Source organism: Aquarana catesbeiana, linkage group LG02 (assembly GCF_042186555.1).
Source record: "Aquarana catesbeiana isolate 2022-GZ linkage group LG02, ASM4218655v1, whole genome shotgun sequence".
NCBI lineage: Eukaryota > Metazoa > Chordata > Amphibia > Anura > Ranidae > Aquarana > Aquarana catesbeiana.
The window spans coordinates 131,799,877-131,817,163 of NC_133325.1; the positions used below are offsets into that span (position 1 = coordinate 131,799,877).

The following is a 17,287-nucleotide window of genomic DNA, read 5'->3' on the forward strand; positions in this document are numbered from 1 at the left end:
GACCCCCAAGGATGATAGAATCCGACCCAGTACCTTTTGAGAGGAGGCTGGCCACAGGCAGGCGGTGGGGAATCCATGTCCTCGGTAGCATCCATCCGGACTGCAAGGACATGGCAATTAGTAACAACAACAGGGAACGAGTGACCCCCCCGCATAGTAAGGCTACTTACCAGTAGCTGAGAACCCTGGAGGTATGGGGACATCAGTATAACAGCCTGCAGGCATTCCCAGAGCCTGCAGGCTATCTGCCCTGTTTAAAAAGGGCACCCCCGTGACGTCACCGCCTGCGCCGAGCGTACGCAATTTGCCGCTATCGCGCATGCGCGAAACCAAGCCTCGGTCTCGTACCGTACTCGCGCATGCGCAGTACGGCCGAGACGCGAAAACGAAACCAAAACGGCGGCTGGAACGCAGGAAGAACCAGCCGCCGTGCCAATACACAGGAGAAAAAAAAGACAGAGAAAGGAAGAAAAAATGCACATATCACAAACACTGCTGCCATGAACAATACAGGACACCTCACCACTCCCAGCACGATCATCAGGCCGAAGGTAATGTGACAACACCGGACTCTCCAGGGGCAATAAGGGGTCACCTGCTAGTAGCTGGCTATGCGACCCGTGCGTAGCCTTGCCTGCCAGTGGCCAGGAAACCGGCTTCTTCCAACGCCTCACTCCATACCCTGCTAATAGCTAGGGCTTAGCGGAGTAATGTGACTATCTCATCCGAAGTCGCAGCTCGGCCGACTTGATCGTGGGGAAAAAATCTTCAGGTAGAAAGACCAACACTAGGTCCTTGCGGAGGAGGACAAAAAAAAAACACGGCCGGGGGCAGGGAGCAAAGATTTATGGGAGTAGTGTCCTATAGGGTAGTAGAGGCGGGACTTAACCCACACGTTGCTGCCATGGAGTCTGTCAGGAAATGAACTTAAATGATTTTAGAAAATGGCTTCAGTATAACAAAGAGTGAAAAATTTAAGGTGATCTGAATACTTTCCGTCCCCACTGTACAAGGGATGTTTACATTCCTTGTTATAGGAATAAAAGTGATCAAATTTTTTTTTTTTTTAAAGTGTCAAACAAAAGTAAAATAAAAAAAAATAAATAAATAATTTAAAGCGCCCCTGTCCCCGTGTGCTTGCACGCAGAAGCGAACGCATACGTAAGTCCCTCCCACATATGAAAACGGTGTTCAAACCACACATGTGAGGTATTGCCACAAACGTTAGAGCGAGAGCAATAATTCTAGCCCTAGACCTCCTCTGTAACTTAAAACATGTAACCAGTAAATTTTTTTTAAAGCGTTGCCTATGTGGATTTTTAAGTACCGAAGTTTGGCGCTATTCTACAAACGTGTGCAACTTTGAAGAGTGACACGTTAGGTATCTATTTGGCGTAACTTCATCTTTCGCATTATGCAAAAATATTGGGATAACTTTTTTTCCCCAAAAAAACGCGTTCGAAAAATTGCTGGGCAAATACTGTGCGAGATAAAAAGTTGCAACGACCGCCATTGTATTCTCTAGGGTCTTTGCTGAAAAAAAAAACATATATAATGTTTGGGGGTTCTATGCAATTTTCTAGAGGGCTGGGTGCTGTGTCAATGAACTCCGCAAAATGGATTTTACGGTAAATCAAAAATTACATTTTCTTTTTCGTTCATTGACACAGTGCCTCCTCATTCAGAACCATAGGAATGTCCCAAAGCAGTGCCAAACATGAGGGGTGGGACAGCCAACAAAATAACAGGCCAACCAGGTAACCGGAGCTCAACGAGAACTGGAGCCCAACCTGAACAGAAAGAAACCCCCTCCAGAGGGATAGAACCCCTAGACCGCAGCCTGCAGAACCTTGTGGCCAAATGAGGCATCCGCAGATGCCAGCACATCCACTTTGTAAACTTTTGTGAAAGTGTGATCCGACGACCAGGTGGCCGCCATGCAAACTTGCGTCACTGATGTCTGATGACGGAAGGCCCAGGAGGCACTCAGTGCCCGAGTAGGGTGCACCTTAAATGGGACGGGAGGAAACCGACTCCTGATAGAATAGAGTCACTGTCTGTCTGATCCAACTAGTTATGGTCACAGAGGAAGCAGACAGCCCCTCCTTTGGCCCGTCCGTGAGCATGAACAGGGAGTCTAACCTCTGAAAGGACTCCGTGGCAGCCAAATACACCCTGATCGCCCGAATCACATCCAGGGCGTGCAAGGAAAATTCCCTCGGATGTTGCGGCCTGGGACACAGGGAAGGCAACACAAAGGTCCTCATTCAAATGGAAATCAGAAACAACCTATGGAAGGAACGAAGGACAAGGACAGAGAACCACCTTGTCATTGTGAATCAATAGGTAGGGCGTACGACAGGATAACGCCGCCAATTCCAACACCGTGCGAGCAGAAGTGATAGCCACCACAGACACAGACACCAGGACAACTAATATCTCTACATTGGGTCCATCAAGCTAAACCTGAGCAGGCCTTACTGCAGTTAGGCAACAAAAACAGGGAAGATATCTGTTTAGTGTAGCTCTGTAGTAGGAGCAGCATCAGAAGGATGCTTCTTTTATGCTCTTTAGGCAGGAACACAGCATAGAGTGTGCACATGCAACACCCTACTGAGTGGAACATCAGTTACAGCATGTCAACCCCTTCTGTGGTCTTCCAGCGCAAACAGAGTTTGGGGGCCAAGTGCCTAACAAACTTGAGGGTGCGCTTCAAGTGCCCTGTATGAATGAACTACTGGAGTGGGACCTTATAACTTCATTTTAGCCATGCAAGTGCAATTTTTAAATCTTATTGGATTTGTTGGCTGAAAAGGACAAAATATCCTGTTGTGTTGAATATGTGAGGTGAACCCTTTGTGCCACAAAATCCAGTACCTTCAATTTAAATAAACTAACAAAAATGTTTTACCTTGATCATATCTCCTCCTAGAATTTCTAGAACACGCCCCCTGTAAGACATTGTGTCTGATCCTTTAATAATACATCCTTCTCCTTTTTTCCAGTTGTATGGTGCCATTAATCCAAGACATTTAAATGAATTTTGGATGTCAAGCATAAGGATGCCAAGCTCTTTATCTAAAACAAAAAAGTTCCATATAAAAACATATTAACCTTGCCCAAATACACTATATACAATGATAAAGCATTACTAACATGAGCAAGGAAAACAAATATTTTTAGGCTAACCAGTCACTAAGAGTACAACACAACAATCCAGGAAGCCAGCAGTGCATATACATTTAGATGCATTCTCTGGAGTTTTTGCATGGCACAAGTCCAAGGGGAAAATTAGCATACAAATGGCAACAAATCATTTTGGTGCCATTCTCTCTCATCGCTTCCTATACATTCCTAAAGGCCAATAATAAATAGGAAGGAACTGGGAGAAGTCCTCTACATTACCGGATGTGTCAACTTTGGCATGCTACATCACTTTATGATCCAAGCATTTGTGCCCAGGGGTGAAAAACTGAAAAATGAGAAGTCTCAAAGACATATCTGAAGTCTCTGACCATCTCATTTTGCATATTTTCAGTCTATGGAAACTTTCTGTAACAATCACTGTATTTAATGTGCGACCCTTGGTGATGTCAGGGGCTACATGTGAGGACCCCTATGTCAAGTAAGTTGAACACCATTGCTTTACACTCTCTAGAGAATGAGAGTACATATTTAATTAATAAGGTAGACTATAAAACATCACATTTGTTTTCCCATTTATAAGACAAGTAAATATGAAATATTAGAAATTATTATCCAGTCAGTTAAGGTGGAGTTCCACCCAAAAATGGAACTTCCACTTTTTGGATCCCCCCCCCCCCCCCCTCCGGTGTCACATTTGGCACCTTTCAGGGGGGAGGAGGGAGCAGATACCTGTAGAATATAGGTATTTGCTCCCACTTCCTGACATAGCTCACCGCGGCGCTTGCGGTGACCTATGCCACTTCCGGTGCCTACCCCGTCCTCCTCCGCTGTATTCTGTGAGACACAGAACACAGCAAGGACCGGAGAGGACACACAGCATGACTCGCGCATGCGCAGTAGGGAACCAGGAAGTGAAGCCGCACGGCTTCACTTCCTTATTCCCTTACCGAGGATGGCGGCGGCAGCAGCCGAGAGCCGAAGGACAGATCAGCTTCGTCTGCCGATATCGCGGGCTCCCTGGACAGGTAAATGTCCATATATTAAAAGTCAGCAGCTGCAGTATTTGTAGCTGCTGGCTTTTAATATTTTTTTTTTCAGCGGACCTTAAGAGAGCTCAAGTCTACTTATTACATAGCGGGCTATAAGTTGTGCTGAAAAAACCTGTTTACAGAACTGACATTTATTATAACAGGGACACATCACTTTCTAGACAACTCAGCAGAATGCTTTAAAAAAAGTTTTGCTTGTTGTGCAAAATCATTTGGAATCCAAAAAAATAAATTTACACTTCACTTTTTTATACGCAAAACAGCTGATTTCAGGATCCATTTTGTATAACCAAGCATCCTAACCTAGCCATAACAAAGTGTCAATTTTGCTAAATGGCAAAGTGCTGAAGAACGTATTTATCCTATTTTTTTTTTTTTTTAAATCACTAGAGAAAAACAAACTTGTGCATAATATATATACAGTATCTCACAAAAGTGATTACACCCCTCACATTTTTGTAAATATTTTATTATACCTTTTCATGTGACAACAGTGAAGAAATGACACTTTGCTACAATGTAAAGTAGTGAGTGTACAGCTTGTATAACAGTGTAAGTTTGCTGTCCCCTCAAATTAACTCAACACACAGCCATTAATGTCTAAACCGCTGGCAACACAAGTGAGTACACCCCTAAGTAAAAATGTCCAAATTGGGCTCAAAGTGTCAATATTTTGTGTGGCCACCATTATTTTCCAGCACTGCCTTAACCCTTTTGGGCATGGAGTTTACCAGAGCTTCACAGGTTGCCACTGGAGTCCTCTTCCACTCCTTCATGACGACATCACAGAGCTGGCGGATGTTAGAGACATTGCGCTCCTCCATCTTCCGTTTGAGGATGCCCCACAGATGCTCAATAGGGTTAAGGTCTAGAGACCGTCTTGGCCAGTCCATCACCTTTACCCTCAGCTTTTTTTTGCAAGGCAGTAGTTGTCTTGGAGGTGTGTTTGGGGTCGTTAACATGTTGGAATACTGCACTGCTGCCCAGTTTCCAAAGGGAGGGGGATCATGCTCTGCTTCAGTATGTCACAGTACATGTTGGCATTCATGGTTCCCTCAATGAACTGTAGCTCCCCAGTGCCGGCAGCACTCATACAGCCCCCAGACCATGACACTCCCACCACCATGCTTGACTGTAGGCAAGACACACTTGTCTTTGTACTCCTCACCTGGTTGCCACCACACACACTTGACACCATCTGAATTAAATATGTTTATCTTGGTCTCATCAGACCACAGGACATTGATAAAGTAATCCATGTCATTAGTCTGCTTGTTTTCAGCAAACTGTTTGCAGGCTTTCTTGTGCATCATCTTCAGAAGAGGCTTCCTTCTGGGACGACAACCTTGCAGACCAATTTGATACAGTGTCCGGCGTATGGTCTAAGCAATGACAGTCTGACCCCCCCACCCCTTCAACCTCTGCAGCAATGCTGGCAGCACTCATACGTCTATTTCCCAAAGACAATCTCTGGATATGACGCTGAGCATGTGTTCTCAACCTCTTTGGTCGACCATGGCGAGGCCTGTTCTGAGTGGAACCTGTCCTGTTATATCACTGTATGGTCTTGGCCACCGTGCTACAGCTCAGTTTCGGGGTCATGGCAATCTTCTTATAGCCAGGGCCATCTTTATGTAGAGCAACAGTTATTTTTTTCAGATCCTCAGAGAGTTCTTTGCCATGAGGTGCCATGTTGAACTTCCAGTGACCAGTATGAGAGAGTGAGAGCGATAGCACCAAATTTAACACACCTGCTTCCCATTCACACCTGAGACCTTGTAACACTAACAAGTCACATGACACAGAGGAGTGAAAATGGCTAATTGGGCCAAGTTTGGACATTTTCATTTAGGGGTGTACTCACTTTTGTTGCCAGCGGTTTAGACATTAATGGCTGTGTGTTGAGTTATTTTGAGGGGACAGCAAATTTCAACTGTTATACAAGCTGTACACTCACTACTTTACATTGTAGCAAAGTGTAATTTCTTCAGTGTTACATAGTAGGAGAGGTTGAAAAAAAAAAAAAAAGACACAAGTCCATCAAGTTCAACCTATGTGTGTGACTATATGTCAGCATTACATTGTATATCCCTCTATGTTGTGGTCGTTCAGGTGCTTATCTAATAGTTTTTTTGAAACTACCAATGCTCCCGGTGAGACCATCACCTGTGGAAGGGAATTCCACACCCTTGCTGCTCTTACAGCAAAGTACCCTCTACGTAGTTTAGGGTTAAACGCCTTTTCTTCTAATTTTATTGGTGGCCACATGTCTTGTTAAACTCCCTTCCATAAAAAAGTTTTATTCCTATTGTGGGGTCACCAGTACGGTATTTATAAATTGAAATCATATCTTCTCTCAAGTGTCTCTTCTCCAGAGAGAATAAGTTCAGTGCTCGCAACCTTTCCTCATTACTAATGTACTCCGGGCCCTTTATTAGCTTAGTTGCCCTTCTTTGTACTCGCTCCATTTCCAGTACATCCAGAGTAGAGCGGGAGAATTGTTGTTTTATCTCTGGAGTTGATCCCCTTTTTAATGCATGCCAATATTTTGTATGCTTTGTTACCAGCAGCTTGGCATTGCATGCCATTGCTGAGCCTATCATCTACTAGGACCCCCAGTTACTTTTCCATCCTAGATTCTCCCAGAGGTTCCCCCCCCCGTGTATAGATTGCATTCATATTTTTGCCACCCAAATGCATTATTTTACATTTTTCTACATTAAACCTCATTTGCCATGTTGCCCACCCCATTAATTTGTTCAGATCTTTTTGCAAGGTTTCCACATCCTGTGGAGACAAATGTATTTTATTGGGAATCTATGTGATAGACCAACATAAAGTGGTACATACTTGTGAAGTGGAAGGAAAATGATAAATGGTTTTCAAATTGTTTTACAAATAAATATGTGAAAAGTGTGGCGTGCATTTTTATTCAGCTCCCCTGAGTCAATACTTTGTAGAACCACCTTTCGCTGCAATTACAGCTGCAAGTCTTTTTGGGGATGTCTATACCACCTTTGTACTACTAGAGTGTAACATTTTTGCCCATTCTTCTTTGCAAATAGCTCAAGCTCTGTCAGATTGGATAAAGAGCATCTGTGAACAGCAATTTTCAAGTCTTGCCACAGATTCTCAAATGGATTTAGGTATGGACTTTGACTGGGCCATTCTAACACATGAATATGCTGTGAACCAAACCATTCCATTGTAGTTTTGGCTGTATGTTTAGGGTCGTTGTCCTGCTGGAAGGTGAACCTCAGCCCTAGCCTCAAGTCTTTTGCAGACTAATCTGTTTTCTTCTACGATTGCCCTGTATTTGGCCCCCATCCATCTCCCCATCAACTCTGACCACCTTCCCTGTCCGTGCTGAAGAAAATAATCTTGAACATGATTGATTCTGCCACCACACCCTGTTTCACGGTGGGGATGGTGTTTTCAGGGTGATGTGCAGTGCTAGTTTTCCGCCACACAGAGCGTTTTGCTTTTAGGCCAAAAAGTTAAATTTTGGTCTCATCATTCCACGTTTGCTGTGTCCCCCACATGGCTTCTCGCAAGCGGGACTTTTTATGGCTTTCTTCTTGTCACTCTTCCATAAAGGCCAGATTTGTCTACACTTCCCTCTCTGGGTCAGTTGATTGTCTCCCATGGCTTTGAATATCATCTCTACGCTGACGACACCCAAAACTATCTTTCCAACCCCCAGCTCACTCTGTCTCCTTGCGCATCACCAACTTACTAACAGACGTATCAGGAAGTCACATCACTTGCTCAAACTCAACCTATCCAAAAATGAGCTCATGATATTTCCTCCCCACGTGCCTCTTCCCTGAATTTCTCTGTTAAAATCAAGGGCTCAACTATCAACCTGTCCCCCCACGCCAAGGTCCTAGGTGTAATTCTGGACTCTGAACTATCCTTTAGGCCCCACATCCAATCGCTGTTCAAAGTCTGCAGCCTCAACCTTTCCAAGGTAAGCCCCTTCCTAACCAATGTCACCACAAAGCTTCTAATCCACCTCTTTAGTCATCTCTCCCTCCTCATTGCCTTGCCTTAAAATTGCCTTAAAATGGGGCTAACAAACCCCAGAGGGCTTCATAGAACAGCTGTATTTATACTGAGATTAAATTGCACACAGATGGACTCTATATACTAATTAGGTGACTTCTGAAGGCAATTGGTTCCATTATGTTTTAGTTAGGGGCATCAAAGTAAAGGGGGCTGAATACAAATGCACGCCACACAGATATTTGTAAAAAAAAAATGAAAACCATCTATCATTTTCCTTCCACTTCACAATTATGTGCCACTTTGTGTTGGTCTATCACATAAAATCCAAATAAAATACATTCACGTTTTTGGTTGCAACATGACAAAATGTGGAAAATGTCAATGGGTTATGAATACTTTTTCAAGGCACTGTATAAATCTCAGGGGGAGTTTGCAGTGGATGTTAATATATGCTTACTTGTAGCCAGCAGAGCCATTCTCAAAAAATGGGCCACCTCCTTATCAACTAACATTGCAGACATTAAGAAGGACCTGTAACTTCTGTTATACAGAGAAAAGAAAATCTTTAATTAAATATTTATGCCTTAGCTAAACACTTTCACAATAGGTGGAGTGTAATCATTAAAGCGGAGCTCCGCCAAAATTTTTTTTTTTTTTTAAAAGTCAGCAGCTACAAATACTGCAGCTGCTGACTTTTAAAACATGAACACTTACCTGTCCAGGGCGCCCACGATGTCGGCACCCGAGGCTGAACCATCTCTCGGTCCCCGGGTGCTGCCGCCTCCATCTTCGGTAAGGGAATCAGGAAGTGAAGGCTTGCCTGAAAGGTGCCAACTGTGACACCGGAGGGGGGGAGGAATCCGATGAGTGGAAGTTCCACTTTGGGTGGAACTCCACTTTAAAGCAACGTTTGGGGCTTTGCAAAAAACGTCTCTACGGTCATCCTTTACTTATGCGGAAGGATATGCCAAAACTAAACAAATCATCTTTCAAAAGGTCTACTTTCATAACGATACTTTTGGCTTTGATCCTTTTGGATTCGCTACACCTAGCTACCTGAGAGAGTGACCCTGTTGTCATCTCAGTCATTATGCCTCCTCTCAGCTACTTCTCATGATGCAGCTAAACAGTAGAAGATGTGCATAATTAAATGCTTTAACCTGTTTACTCAATGGCAGTAACTATCCTTATTATCTTTGATACCTCTGAGTATTTGGCCCACCTTCACAGTTGATCCTTTTCACTTTAGTTTTGATGCAACATACTGGGGCACCTCTCTCATTGTGGAGTCTTGGCACAGTATCTCAAGGGCTCCTCCATCCATGCTTCCTTTTAGTGCATCAACTGTAGCTGCACTTGTTTTGTGATGTTTTAGGAAATTATTTAATACGCTGAGCTACTTAGAACTACACCACTGATTTGTGAGAGAAAATGCCTAATTTAATTGTATGTACCTGTACTAGAGGGCAATTGGTCTTATTTTCTGTTTTTTCATTTTTTTGAAGGCTCATTGAAAAACTTAATAAATAATATTAAAAAAAAAAAATGCAAAATTACCCAAACACTCCTGGATCACATAAATGGTGCCATCTTCAGCAACATGGCTGACTTTAGCTATAAACGTTGTCTCATTGGGTATGAGTGGGGGTAAGTATGTCTCCTCAACATTCACATCAATTGCAGACTCATCAATTACTGTAATGTTTTCTTCATCTGACTTGTCATTTCTAGATTCCGCATTAGCTCCTTTCACATATTCATGAGCCTTGGTTGATGTGCTTGCAGTTTTATCAATTTCCATTAAGGAATCATGTTTCAACCTATAAAAGTGCAACACACTCATAAAATCACAAAATCTTGCTCATGCAGCACAACACAGTTCAATTTATTTTATACAATATAAATAGATGTTTCACTATTGCCAATCAAGACCTTAACTAAGATATGCAATCCCGCCCTGAAATATATATATATATATATATATATATATATATATATATATATATATATATATTTATTTATTTAAAACCCTTTAAAATTCTTGCAAAAATATAACTTTTTTTACTGACTGTGAAAGCCTATTACCCAATAACACTTTAAAGAATCCCCCAAGAAACACAAGTGTAAATGTGTTAAAAAAGGGCCAATTAGCCTCAGTAATCCACAAGAAGACTACAAAAACACCAAAAGAATGTAAAACATACAAAAGTTATGTAGGGGACTCATCCTGGAGGAATATTGTAAATGGAGTTACTTGGTAAAAACTTATCGTTTACTAGGATTGTTCACATGAGAAAATGAGAAAGATGCGATTTAGTGTGGCTTTACACTGCCCAGTTATGCTTTTACTTACCTGCTGTTTTTGTGTGAACAAGCTGCGCTTTACCTGCTGCATGCTGCATCTTAGGTGCGCTTTCTGAAACTGCTCCAAAGCTGCGGGACATTATAAAAGTCTACGGGAAAGCACAGAAAACCCGCAGGTTAACTGCACTTTGCCCAAAGCGCAGTGGGATCGTACAAGGGTCTTGTGAAGCCACCCTTAGAAAAGGAACATTGCTGTTGTTAAGACCTATAGGGAAAGACTCATTGGTACACTTTATGTGCAGCACTACGCACTCCAATATCAAAAGTACCTCTTGTATTGGAAGAATACTTGCTAAAAGATGCTGAGATTGCTTGATTCTTATTGAAGACCGAAATCACTTTTGGAAGAAGAGAGAAAAAGCAGTTTCAGAGAGGTAAACTCACACAGCCCAAACCTCATCCAAACAATGAGGTAAAATGGCACTGGACAGAAGGATAGAAAAAAGAAGTAATGGTTGAGTGCAAGGGTTGAGGCTGCCTATAGCAAGAAGAAAGTCCTGGGCCTCCACATCACTTTGTCTCTGTGCAAAACAAGAAAGATTTCACTGTAGGACAAAGACACCAGTTCAGAGATTCAAATACAACACAACAACTGATCGAGAACACATTTGCAACATTTTATTTCAACAAAAGTTTTGCTGTACCAATGTCAATTTTATGGTCAGCTTAAGTGAAGTATGCCTGCTATGCCTGATGATAGACCTTGTGAAAGGTAAACTTCCTAGCTTTGAGCGCCTTAGGAATCACAGGCCTTGAGAAACCCGTCTCTCAAAACAGGGGTTTCAAAAGCTATGCCGTGAAAGCCAGTGACTGTGAAGCAGAGTGCAAAGACAGTCCTTGGTAGTTCTAATCAGTCCGTCTGCCACATTTAATCTAAAGCAAATCAGACTTACAAGAAGAATGACAAGAGAAGTTTCCGGGGAGGACACAGATTTAAATCAGGGTTATCCCACAAAGCCAACTCAATGACACATTCACTGCTTTCTATACCTGGGAACATACCTGTGCAGTTTGTTGTTGGACTTGCAGGCCCCGAGGTTCACATCTAGAAACACAGGTTCTAAGACACCTCCCTGTGTAGTGACTCCACCTCCTGGGTCAAGATGCTGCCAGCTGAGGACTCTGCCTGCAAGTCGTCCACCTTTGGAAATAATCAGTAAGACCCCTTTCACACTGGGGCGGTTTGCAGGCGTTATTGCGCTAAAAATACCGCCTGCAAACCGACCCAAAACAGCCGCTGCTGTTTGTTCAGTGTGAAAGGCCGAGGGCTTTTACACTGAAGCGGTGCGCTGGCAGGAGAAGAAAAAATCTCCTGCAAGCCGCATCTTTGGAGCGGTGTATTCACCGTTACTAAATCGCTCCTGCCCATTGAAATCAATAGCCGCGCTATACGAGTGGTTTTAACCCTTTTTCGGCTGCCAGCGGGGGGTTACAACCGCACCGCTAGCGGCCGAATACCGCGGTAAAACAGCGTTAAAAATAGCGCTGTTTTACCGCCGATGCCCCCTACCGTCCCAGTGTGAAAGCAGCCTAATTATAAAGTTGTGCCCATGTCAGGATCCAAACTAAACTTTTGCCACAGTGAGACTAGTTCCTCCTTGATGATTGATGTACGCCACTCCATTCAAGTCCAACAGGCTTGTTTATGTCAAGGTAATTCTTGAAAAAAAAGGAGGAACTTGATCCAAGTCTAGACATGGTTTCCTGAGCCACCAGACTGGGAACAACCTGGTCCTTGAAGATAAATTGAATGGTCTCATGACAACAGAATACAGAGTTGTCGAGATCTGAGGTGAAATGGGGCAAATTGGACTTCACATCAAAGCAGAGGACAAGATGGGCCTGGACTGAGAAGTCTTTGAGTGCCTGATGTTCCTCCTGTGGAAGGAATACTCTGGTCTGAACTGTGCCCAGGACTGGACCTTCGCACTCCAAAGGAGGAGTCTGCTCCAACAATGAATTAAAATCATGAGTGTGTTCCTAGAGATAGTAAAAGACCTCAGCGCAATCACTATGCTGTGAGTGTAGTGACATGGAGTATGAATGTGGAACTGCCTCAAACAAAATGTATATTGGATTATACGCCCAGATTTTGCTGCATACTTTCTATGTGTTGCCACATGTGACAAGCTAACCATTAAATAGTGCCATGTAGTATTAGATACAATAATGACCTTTTAAATGCCACAAATCAGGTATTCAAAAAAAACAAAATCAACTGTGCAAGTCCACAATAATTATGAAAGAGTCCTTCAATTATCAATGTATGTGTCCATTATCATTTTTTTTCTACTTGTGACAAATACTGTACTCTTTTTGCAATGTTTTTATGAATAACTCCAACTTGAATTGTGCAAAACCCATCACCATCATTTCAGTACTCTCACCTTGTGGTTTTACCCAATAAAAGTCAGGCTTCATTCGCTTTCCCTTTTAATAGTATGTTATACCAGAAGTGTTGTTTCCCTCTGCTGTAAACAGATGTAATTCAATCCATCTCTATTCACAGGAATCCTTCAGTGGCTGTATATAGGAAGCTCAAAAAAAGAAGGATTTACACTCACTGGCCAGGTACAGCCTGCAACTCAATGCATTTAGGCATCTAGCTGTGGTGAAGACAACTTGCTGAAGTTCAAACACAACCATCTCTAGGGTTTACAGAGAATGGTTAGAAAAAAAGACGATATCCAGTGAGCGGCAGCTGTGTGGATGAAAATGCCTTGATGTCAGAGGAGAATGGGCAGACTGGTTTGAAATGATAGAAAGGCAACAGTAACTCAAATAACCACTCGTTACAACCAAGGTATGCAAAATATCATCTGTGAATGCACACATCGAACCTTGAAGCAAACGGACTACAGCAGCAGAAGACCATACCAGTACAACCCTTGTCAGCTAAAAACAGAAAACTGAGGCTACGATTCACACAGGCTCAGAAAAATTGGACAAGAGAAGATTGGAAAAACATTGCCTGGTCGGAGGAGTCTCAATTTCAGGTGCAACATTTAGACGGCAGGGTCAGAATTTCGGTTCAGGCTGGTGGTGGTGTAATGGTGTGGGGACTATTTTCTTGACACAGTTTGGGCTCCTTAGTACCAATTGAGCATCGTTTACACACCACGGCCTAAGTATTGTTTCTGACCATGTCCATCCATTTAGGACTACAATGTACCCATCTTCTGATGGCTACTTCCAGCAGGATAATGCACCGTGTCACAAAGCTCAAATCATCTAGAAATAATTTCTTGAACATGACAATGAGGTCACTGTACGCCAATGTCCTCCAGTGTCATCAGTAACCATTGGGATGTGGTGGAACGGGAGATTTGCATCATGGAAGAGCAGCCCACAAATCTGCAGCAACTGCATTATGCTTTCATGTCAATATGGACAAAAATCTCTGAGCAATGTTTCTAAAACCTTGTTGAATCTGTGCCATGAAGAATTAAGGCAGTTCTGAAGGCTTTTACCGTAACAAATAATTTTCAAACTTCATTGCAAATTATAGTGTCAACCAATTAATCAAAGTGTTAGTGGTGTTTGCAAGTGACATTGTAAATAAATATTAATCTTATTTTAAGGCCTCATGCACACTGAACGTTTTTACAACAGCTGTTTTTGGCTTCAGATGTTATTTTCTACAGTCATCAAACTCCCCATCATGTTATCCTATGTGTCCATGCACACATAGGCTGTCATCAGCAGTTTTTGGCTGGGACGTTTTTTTACTTTAAAAAAGGCACTGTGGTTCATCGATCAATTAAACAATTGATTTAGCTGACTAAATTAATCATTCAGGCATTCCCCGACAGCAGGCTGAAAGACCTTATGCGCATGTTCGCGTCAGATGAGGTCAAAACGTCTACCAGGAAGAACTTGTGAACCGAACACCAGGCGCAACCTGGTAATCTGAGAAACAGTTGTTTGAGAATACAAACCTCAAAAAGCATTTGCAAATCTATTACAATATGCCATGGCAGGAAATGGGAGAACCCAATCCTTGAGTTCAAAAGCTTAAAAGGCCTGGTAGGTAAGTGCAAGGTGAATAATCTAAGGAATATGCTTCAGGAAAAGCAGAGGAACTGGTTATGTTCAGGTTGTCATTGGTGGGATTGAGGTAGAGAGGGTACATGGATTCTATTTTATAGGAACAGCTCCTACGGAGGAACTGTCACACACAGCGCACATATTGTACTTTGTCGGTGGAACTCCTATTTGAATTTCATTATATGATAATTTAAAATAGTAGAATACTACACTTGTTTAACCACCCTGCATGATGTTTAAATGTTGAAGAGAAACCCACATTACTCAAAACTCCATGATGTTGATAGGGAGACGAGAGTCTTTTGAAGACAAAGTCCCCTGTACTGACAGCGTGTCCCGAATTGATCTATTGCATGACAAGCTGGCATCTGTCACAAGGATCATTCAAGAGACAGAGGGAAGGACTTCGCTTCATTTCAAAGCCAAATTCCTGAGCCACTAAGCCAGGGACAACCTGGTACTCTGTATCAAACAAATTGATCTGTCCAGGAACTGGACTGAGGTGTCCTACAATGACAGAATGCTGTGTTGCATAGGTGTGTAGCAAAACTTGGCAAACAGGACTCTGAGGATACCATTACACCCAAGACTCTCTTTTAAAAGTGGAGAGTCAAACAATTGGAAAGTTCAAGATCAGTCTATATCACCTGTTGGATAAACAAACACTCTGACCTGTGCTGTGGACAGGACTGGTCTCAGAAACTCCAAAGAATAAGTCAGTTCCAGTAAAGATTTCTAAAGGTTTCATCTGAACTACTATAATGTCTGGACAGTCAAATTCATCTTGTCCAACAGAGCCTTCACAGACTGTTAAATCAAAAGGAGATCTAAGTATACTACATAAGAATACTTAGATGATCTCTTTTTAAACATGCTGAGAAAATGAAGCAGGGCTAACACTGGGTCTAGCAGCTTGGTGCACACCCAAGGCACAGACGAGAGACTGAAGATCAGAGCCACAAACTGGAGTGTAAAGGCCCCACTGCAACGATGTAGGATGTGCTGGAAAGATGGGCAAATGTAGGTAGATGTCCTTAATGTCCAACCAAATCTAGGCAATGGCAGGCCTTGTGGATTCTATGTGGAATTTCTGAGCTTGAATGAAGAAAGAGAGTTTTGAGGTCCAAGATAGAGAGGATGTCTGCTTCGGGTTTGGGAACTGTGAAAAGACTGGAGTAAAACCCCCTAAATTATTCTCCCACAGAAACAGGAATAATGACACTGATCCAGAAGACTCAAGGGGGCTAGATGGATATTTGCTGATCTGTGAGGTGGGACAGAAAGGTTAAGAAACAGAGGGGTGAAGGGAGAAAGCTTTGGTTTGTATCCTTTGAAGATCAACTTCTGCATTCAAATCTGGGATGCAAAAAGTACAAGTGTTTGCACAAACATTCCCTGACTCAGGAAAGCGGGAGGTGCACCTTCATGATAAGAAAGTTGTGTCTAAAAAAATTATGCAAACTTTAAGCCCTAGATCTTGCAGGTGGAGTAGGAGTAGTTTAGTTATACCCTAGCACTATAAGAATAGTGGTTAAAGAGAAAAAAGTAGTTACAGTATAAATGGTAAATATATACCTTCTATCTCTCAAGGCCAATCCCTTATTCACCAAGAAATCAGACACATCAATAAGCTGTCCTGCTTCATTCTTGCATAAGATCCTAACAGGCAAAGGCCACATTGATGCATTTTCCTACAGAAGAAATGCAATCTAATTTATTACAGGAGGTTCAAAGGACATGAAAAATAAATGCGTCATTTACAAATAATTTGTTAGTGCCATGACTACTCAAACATTTTAAACTGCTACTTTTACAAAAAAAAAAACATATCAACCTCCCCATCACCCTACCCCCTCCAGTCCCAACTGTACAAATCTCCCAGGGGTACTGAGTGGTCAGCGCCCCCAAAGTCAATGCAGCGGTCTAGGGATTTGAAATTCACTGACCAGACTAATTTGTTGAACAAGAAAAAAATCCCCCTTAGGGACCGGGACTTTGAAAGCGAAAAACAGCAGAAAATTTAAAAAGGATACATTTTATTACAAAGAACATTGGAACATATCAATAAAAACATGTCTGTACAAAAGACAAAATACAGTTTTTGTCAATATGAATTTGAATTTGTGTATGACATGTACAGATACTTGGCAAGTCTCTGATGTACCCAACAAGTTTCCAACTTTAAACACCTTTCATCAGGGGTAAAAACAAGAACTGTATTCATACAGTAATTCACATATCATCTCGTATGTTCATGCACTTGAAATTTAAAAGGCCTGCAGAGGGTTGGTTGCCACAGGGTAGGCCAAGCAGGCAGAGATTGGACAATAGCCACCCCCCTGAGTAATAGATACCTTTACGAAGGTCCACCTCACAGAGAGCCACAAAAATTAGACATCAAAGATGGTCTGACCTGGAACACTGTATTTGATCAAAGGCTTGATTAGCTGTATCCCTTATCTAAATGGGTCAACTTCCAGCCTCTGAAAAAGTTCTCTATTATAAGGGCTTTCCCCTGCTATCCACAAACTGTCTAGTGTGTCTGGAAGTTGACCCATTTAGACATAGGCGTGTGCACAGGCACACCCTAATCCCCCCATGCGCATTAGTGTTATCGTTCTGTGTAGCAACAGGAACATGGGAAAGATCTCCCTCTTACCGTCTCTGCCATA

At 42.5% G+C, this 17,287-nt stretch overlaps 1 protein-coding gene across 1 annotated transcript in view; it reads right to left on the reverse strand.

The window, feature by feature from the left end:
• RNF17 (ring finger protein 17) overlaps window positions 1-17,287 on the reverse strand; it is a 532,263-nt gene that overhangs the window by 182,881 nt on the left and 332,095 nt on the right. The window contains exons 14-16 of the mRNA XM_073612476.1: window positions 16,191-16,306; window positions 9,762-10,024; window positions 2,912-3,078 (exon numbers count right to left, since the gene is read on the reverse strand). Coding sequence (XP_073468577.1) covers window positions 2,912-3,078; window positions 9,762-10,024; window positions 16,191-16,306 — 546 coding nt within the window. The remainder of the gene's footprint in view (window positions 1-2,911; window positions 3,079-9,761; window positions 10,025-16,190; window positions 16,307-17,287) is intronic.